Here is an 8,520-nt window from a genome sequence, read left to right as displayed (position 1 = left end):
GCTCGAATCGCCTGAGGCCGTAAACTTATTCCCTTGTTGTACCAGGTCTGCTCAAGGGTGGGAGACGCCAGGGAAATGAGTCGAGATTTCTTCTTTTAGATTTAAATTACATAAAAGAGGCCGGTAATCAATTCATTAAGGGCATCACAGCATATACGCGCAACGGGACATTTATGTTTATATATAAATAACTATAAATATATATATACATATATATATAATATATATATATATATATATATATATATATATCTATATATCACATATAAATAATTATATACATATATATTAAGATAATATGTATATATATACATAGATTATATCTTAATATTATATTATCTATATATAATATAATATATATATCATATTATTATTATATATGTATATATATATATATGTGTGTGTATAATATATTTAATTTATATGTATTTAACTATATATAAAGGTTTTCCCATGGAGGCAAATGAAAGGCGAGAGAGATCTCTCACCTTTCATTTTCCTCTGTGGCAAAACTTTTATTTACTTCGTGATCAAGTTCTTCATATATTAGTATATATATATATATATATATATATATATATATATATAATATATTTATTATACACGTATACTAGTAGCTATATTGATATTTCGGACGTGTTATCTAACGCACATTCACTTCTAAAAGACCTGGACGTACATCTTTCCCAACCAGTGCTACTGAGTCACTGACTGTCTCAGTCAGGGCAGGCACTGCTGGCCGACGGCAGGCTCATACAGGTTGCGACAGGTTGCTCGGGGGAGATTATAATAGCGAGACCTCCCCCTTAAACCGCCCTTGATAAAACTCAGCCTATAGTTAAACTCTGATTTTCATGTTAAAAACGTTTGTAGTCATTCATCTTAACTCTTGGTACCAAATTTTAATGCAACAGGCCCATCTCTGGCCCTTTGGGCACTAATTCCCCACAGTGAGCGGTGGGCAGTGCCCTCCCTGCTTTATCAAGGTCGTGGTAGGTATAGGCTACGACGCCTTTCTCCAGCCCCCCTAATATTGTGGGAAACCCTCGGGTCCCCATTCCCAGAGTGGTTTGCCCTCCTTAATACTGAGGGTGCCTGTTTGTACCTATAGAAAAACTTCTACATAGATGTCAACTCCGAATTTCGGATTTTGACTAAAACCTCCCTTTGGGGGAGAGGACTCTATGGTAAAAATTTGGTAGTGCTAGCTGTCAACTCCGGAAATTGTAAAAAATGAGGAGGTATGAAAGAGGGGTTATGACCCCTTTAGAAACAGCCCTCGAATATTGGGTTTTGACTAAAACCTTCCTTGGGGAAAAGGGGGTTTATGATGAAAATTTGGTAGCCCTAGCTTTCATAGTCTGGCCGTGCATAGCGAAGAAAAAAACAGGCAAACAAACAAAAAGACAGAAATTGCCTTCACAGGGCAGACCGGGGTGTAAGATTTTACTTTGGAAAATCTGGAGGAACTGGCTCTACTTTAAAATCCTTTTGGAAACAGTGACTGACTAGGGATGGCCTACCACATGTAAGCAGTACCTTGAGTAAATCATCACAAATTACTTTCATAAAAGGATTGAAGGTAAACATACTATGTCCACTTATAATTCACTAAGATAATCAGGAGAATAATAAAATTACAGAAGCTCTCACTGGCTCTGTGGCACTGGATCACTATTGAATATTATGTGCAATTTGAAGAACAAATGTGTCACTGGGTTGCAAGCAAAAATAATGACAGAACTCTTAAGACTTAAACGCAATAGGTGGAGCACTGTAAGCAAGTATTGCTCCCACTGAGATCTCAGGAATATTGTCCCAAAGAATCAAAGAATGGCACTGGCAGTGAATACTGAGTGGCACTGCTGAATTATAGAAGACAGCACAGAATGAAGAAGTCTACACGAATCTACAAAGTAGGTAACATTGTAACACATGGGAGAACAAAGGAAAAGCTTACATAACTAATCAATGCTTAAATGAAAACATGTAAAACATGAGATATATCAAATATTGAATGGAATGTTAAATTACGCGATTACTGTAAACATGACAAACACAGATCTTAAAAACACTTTCACGATGAATTCACAAATATCACAATTGCACAGTCAAATATCACTGAAGTCCCTGAATGAGACAGGATAATAGGATCATGGAAATAGGAGAACAGTTGGAACGAGGAACAAGTTCAAGAAATAGTAGGTGAAGGCCGACAATCAACTTCCAATTCATTTACCTTTGTCTGTGGGCGAGACATGTGTAGAGTTAACCCAGGGCGTCGGTAGAAGGACTTCGTCACTTGCAGTTCTTCACCAAGGAACAAAAATGGGAGAGTGCTCCACATCAGGCAACACTTATAAGTACTTCAAGGTGACAGCTTCCAGGTGAGATGTCGGGGTTGGATGTCAAGACAGAGTACGGATTCCAGACGGTACAGTAGAAGTGTGAACTAGCTGTTAGATCTTCACCAAGACATCACTATACTAGAGCACATTGCCACATTGTCAGACTCAGGTGCGATGCCACTTCGTAGGGCAAACTGCTGCTTTCAAGGGCTAGAGCGAAACGTGATTTCACAGGGCACACCGACCTATATATATACCCAGTTTGGGTGTTGTCGGAAGTTGTACTATCTGAAATCTGTCAAAACGCGACATCTCTCGGTCCTTTGGTCTCCACCGCTAATCTCGGTAGGTACCTGAAAAGGTCACTGAAAGCCAGTAGAAAGAAGGGTATGGAAGAGAGAGTACAAAGAGGTTCTAATTAGAGTTGAGAGGGTTCGGCTTGGGGGCGGAGCTGCAGTTGGGAGGCACTGCAAAAACAAGGGTACAGGTGCGAGGTCAGGTTATGGAGACCAAACGTGTGAGGGTGTGAAATTCAACGAATGCTAAGAGCCTGATCCCTTCAAATGACTCTCATAAGATTTGACTGGGGAATTAGGACAATGGGTTTGAGGGGGTATGGTCTCAGAAGTCTTCTACCTTTCAGAAAGTGGCAAGTCGTGATTGGCTCAAGGCCAGTGTCTTAATTAGATTTGGGATGGCGATGGCTATGACGAGTGTGTAATGAGTAATAAATCAAAATTGACAGGATATTAAATGACATTTTTGCAGATGGCTGGTGAATCGCCCATGTTTTCGTACTCGAGAAATCGTTCAAGCAAAACGGGGACAACAGGAGACAGACAATGAATGAAAATGTCTCAAAAGTCACAACAGTGGTATTTGTTTGTGTTCTGCATTTCCTAAAATCGATTCCTCTATTTCTCCCATGTTTCTATTCATTTCCCTCATCTTTCAAAATAGAAAAAAAGTAAAAAACAAGTGTCAGAGGGATGCTTATCACAATATATATTATATATATAGATATATATATATATATATATATATATATATATATATATATATATATTTATATGTATATATATATATATATATATATATATTATATCTATATATATATACATATATCATAGAATAAATTTCCCTAGACCTTCGGAATAACTTACACCTAGAAGGACTCATAATTGATCAGTAGTTCGTCCCTGGAATGAAGCACTTATTAGTTATAACCTCCATTGGGTAGAAGTTGTTCCCATAGCGTAGTGAATCGGGCAGTAAACGATATTTCTTTCCTTATTATTTGTGAACAAAAAAAAGGTCACAAGTGTGTTAAGTGACAAAACTTCGTAATTAGCCACTTGTTACAAACTTACGAATCAGCTATCATTGCAGAGACGGAATGATATAGATTCGAAGTACAGAAGTTGAATTCAAGAGTTGATATCAACTTATACCACAACTAATAGCCAGCTGTTCAAAGTTACTGTTTATCGTTGTACCTAGATCTGTTAACGGTCCGAGTGCTGCCCTGGACCAGGCAATAACAGATGTAAGTTTTCTCAAAGTATGTTGTATTGGATAATAAATGATTTCTGCAGTTTAATATTGATGAACGTAAACAGGGACCTGGTGCTGCTGCCTCCCCTGCCCTCTCGATGTGCGTTCGATAACACGTCCGAAGTACGGGTTCTATATATATATATATATATATATATATATATATATATATATATATATATATATATATATATATATATATATATATACATATATATATGTGTGTGTGTGTGTATGCGTGTATTCGCTTATTTAATGAAGTCACGTGCATCTACTCTGATTTATTAAGCATATATACGCTATACATTATATATTTATATATATATGATACATATATGCATATAAATACATATATGTATATGATATATATACATAGATTTATATATATAAAAATGCATATATATCCATACACATATATACTCTGAAATGTCTCATTGCGCGTATGTGCGAAAATACCCGCAATCAATTGATTATACCGGCCACTTTTTATGCAGTTTAAATCTTAATAAGACGAGATCTGGGCGCATTTCCCTGACGTCTCCCACCCTTGAGCAGACCTGGTACAACAAGGGAATAAGTTTACGGCCTCAGGCGATTCGAGCTCGCATCCGAGATGGTTGGAGGCACAAGCACATAGCATTAACGATCAGGCCACGGCATAAAACTTTATTGCAAGTTCAAACTGCTGGAAGGCGCGCAGATTTCTGGCTGAGGCACCGGGCGGTAATTCTTTGCGTTTGTAACTCCAATCGCATCTTCTCAGGAGCCAGAAACTTAATTTATAATTCAATTGCTAGTTACATACATACATACATACATACATACATACATACATACATACATACATACATACATGCACAGTAAAGGCAGGAGCTTACAGATCGATCAGTTATTTGTATTAATTCATACCGTGCAGGAGGAGTGTGCTTAATTTAAGAGCCATTTTCTGATTGCTTTTGCCGATCATCTACGAGATTGGATTTGACAGCTTTCGCAAACTATGATTATGGGGAATGTTGCATCACTTCGGATTCTCCCGTTTTCTATGAAAAGCAAACGGAAAATTATCCTAACGAAGTAGATGCTAAGTTAATGTTGATGGCGTCTTGTCAAGGGATCTCGCAATAAATAGTGGGATGCTGCAAGGGGATTTTTTTCCTTTTTTTTTATTTTGCAATTTACTCTTCTCATAGACGTCATAATAAGAAAGGTGGTCTGATTTGGAAGCGAAAGTTTAGATTGATGAGGTGATAGAAAATAGAACGATTTAGGATACGTGGATAATGATGCTGTTTGTAATCAACGCTTCTCCAAGATTTTAAGGAGAGATGAGACTCAAGCTAATTTCAAAAAGAGAAGTAACAATGACAGAATATGCACAAAGGAATGAAATAAAAGGTTTAAAAAGAGCGAATAGTGTTGAATTTTTTAGATATTTAAGAACAACGATATCAGGGAAAGATATGGAATTCTGAGCTTATTGTAATATAGTTTTAGTGGAGGTTTAAAAGCTTAGGACCAATAAGACTTAGATATCCGAAGGGCTTCTGGAGGTCGGCATTAACCATGATACAGTGATATAGTTGTATAGAAGGTCTTGAAACGAAGCTCGGTGGCTATTTTGGCCATTAACGAAATTGAAATCTGCTTAGATATAACACAATAGGTCTGAATGAAGTCAATATCCTTGTTATGATGTCATTTATTTTCCTTTTTATTTTGTACATCGCATAGAGGACAAATGGAAAGATGAATTTGCTGGTGTTCCATCTTTTTTCCCCTTTTTATTAATTCAATTTAAATTAATTTTAAAGAGGACCTCCTTCCCGTAATAAAACTTCGAGTGAGTAAATAATTGAAAATATTCATCATTGTGTTTCCGTTACACTTTGTCGCGAATCGGACAATGAAATCTGAACTCGGCTGGTGGCCCAGTTGACAGTAATTTGGGAAGTCAGTTCGAAACTTGTCAGGGGTGGAAAATTTCCTATTTTCATTTTCAGATTTCATGGTTAAATTTCCTAATTTCACTTTTATATTTCAAAGTTAAATTTCCTAATTTCATTTTTAATTATCAGATTTCAAGGTTAAATTTCCTATTTCATTTCCAGATTTCAAGGTGAAATTTCCTTTTTTCATTTTCAGATTTAAATTATAAATTTCCTATTTTATTTTTGATTTAAAGATTTCAAGGTTAAATTTCTATTTCCTTTTCAGATTTCAAGGTTAAATTTCCTTTTTCATTGACAGATTTCAATGATAAAATTCATTTTTCATTTTCAAATTTCAATGTTAAAATTTCTCTTCCTTTTTCATTTTCAGATTTCAGCCATAAATATCCTTTTTCATTTTTAGATTTCATGGTTAAATTTAATTTTTCCTTTTCAGATTTCAAGGTTAAATTTCATTTTCAGTTTCAAATTTCAAGTTTAAATTTCCTATTTCCTTTTTTATTTTCAGATTTCAATGTTAAATTTCCTTTTTCCTTTTCAGATTTCCATATTGAATTTCCATTTTCATTTTCAAATTGCCAGTTTAAAATTTATATTTTCTTTCGCATTTTAAGATTTCAATGATAAATTTTCTTTTTCATTTTCAGATTTCAAGCTTAAATTTTCTTTTTCAGATGAAATTTCCTATTTCCTTTTTCCTTTACAGATTTCAGAGATAAATTTCCTTTTTCCTTTTCAAATTTGAAGTTTAAATTTCATAGTCTATTTCATATTCAAGCTTAAATTTCTTATTCATATTTCAAGGCTCTCAGATTAACAAAAAAAAACATGATGAAGTATAAGAGAGTTCATTGTGCGTAGTCGATAAATTCAAAAATGCCACCTGTCAGTTAGTGACCAAACATCATAAATCTCGATGCGTTATAAACTGAAGTACTCGGGTAATAATACCGAGATGTTTTGATTTTGATCTTAAGAAAAGAAGTTGATTTAGAGAGTAAGTGTAAAGCAAAGTCGAAAGCAACTCGTATCCCTCCTGATAGCCATTGTCATCTTTGTTCCTTATCCTAAAACTTCTAGGTTCGAATCTTGGCTAAGGTAGGAGCACTTATCATATTTAATTCACTTCGGCTGTTGTCTTTTCCAAGAGAAAATTGAATTCGACATTAATGAGTTATATGTGACTTGTATTTAATTATTTGCTGTATACTTTCTATTATAATAGAATTCCTTCTAATAAAGGTTGTACAACTGTCAGTTAAGGAAAACAATAATTTCCGAAATACAACGCTTTAAAATCTACCTTCTTTGAGGGATTTTATGGGCAACCTTTATTAGACAATGGATATATACATACATTTATGTAATGCTTGTGTGTATCTGTTTATATAACGGTTGCGTGCATTTGTGTGCGCGTACCCGTCTGTGTGCGTCTGTATATGCGCAGATGTCACCTATAATCAGCGATATGTTTGCAAACGAGAAGGTAATCCTCTTATCAAGTCTTCCCCCTTCCTTCCTAATGTAAGGCCTCCTCCCTCACTTAAGAAGGTTTCGAATCCAGGGCGGGCCGATAACGTCATTTCGAGATTACCCGACCAGTTGCTTATGTTCCCAGACTCCATCCTATGCAAATTCCCCCTCCCCATCAGAGAGGTCACAGCAGATCAGTTGGGCTTCCCCGAGATTTTTTAAGCAAGACTTCCAGATCTCTCGTCTTCGAGGGCTTGATATAACTTCACTTTTTCATTCACCAAAGAAGCAACTGTATTTACGCGAAGTAGATTATTTTGTTTGTTTGTTTGTATGGTGTTTTTACGTTGCATGGTACCAGCGGTTATTCAGCAACGGGACCAACTGCTTTACGTGACTTCCGAACCACGTCGAGAGTGAACTTCTATCACCAGAAATACACATCTCTCACTCCTCAATGGAGTGGCCGAGAATCGAACAACCGAGGTGGGACGCTAACACCATACCAACAATGCCACTGAGGCGCCGAAGTAGATTGTGTTGATGAGCTTTCCTTATGATCAGGTAACTTCAGGTCTTTATGTGACCATTATGGCACCTGATGAAATTTGAAGCTATATAATGATTCGTCTTCTGAGTTTAGGCTGACAGGTAAACAAGTCGCGCAGATGATTATGACCTATATAGCTACCTGAGTTTAGGCTGAAAGGTAATTTGCCCGGGGCTAGAAACTGCCAAGGAATGTCTGCCCATGGCATACCATATTCATTCATGTTGCTTTATTGGATGAATCTCTCCAGTTGAGATTAACAAGGAAAAAGTCTGATCCGTCTAAAGAATGTGTGCAATGCAGTGAGAGTTCGAAGAATGCTTTTATGAATTTGTTGCTGCTGCTGCGCGGTTACTGCTGGATACCTTTCATATTAAAATGGCAATTTTTCCAAACGAAACGTCTGTTTGAAATGGCTTGTTATTTTTCCTCGCGTAAGCACACGCACGCCCCCACTTTCTCTCTCTCTCTCTCTCTCTCTCTCTCTCTCTCTCTCTCTCTCTCTCTCTCTTCTCTCTCTCTCTTTCTGTTTGTGGGAGTAGGTGGGTGGGGGTGGGTTTTTTTGGAGAAGTCAGTATTTATCATAGGTTCAGCAAGTATATGCATATGACAGAATAACTTTTAGTTTTATTGTGGACTCGAA

At 36.4% G+C, this 8,520-nt stretch overlaps 1 protein-coding gene across 1 annotated transcript in view; it reads left to right on the top strand.

Moving 5' to 3' along the window:
• Window positions 1-6,696, top strand: part of LOC135207194 (putative neural-cadherin 2) — a 106,736-nt gene extending 100,040 nt beyond the window's left edge. The window contains 1 exon segment of the mRNA XM_064238765.1: window positions 6,659-6,696. Within this exon segment, the coding sequence (XP_064094835.1) occupies window positions 6,659-6,696 (38 nt within the window).
• The last annotated feature ends 1,824 nt before the right edge of the window (window positions 6,697-8,520 follow it).

The sequence above is a fragment of the Macrobrachium nipponense genome, chromosome 32 (assembly GCF_015104395.2).
Source record: "Macrobrachium nipponense isolate FS-2020 chromosome 32, ASM1510439v2, whole genome shotgun sequence".
In the NCBI taxonomy this organism is placed as follows: domain Eukaryota; kingdom Metazoa; phylum Arthropoda; class Malacostraca; order Decapoda; family Palaemonidae; genus Macrobrachium; species Macrobrachium nipponense.
Note: the sequence above shows the minus strand (reverse complement) of the source record. Positions and strands in the feature narration are given on the sequence as shown.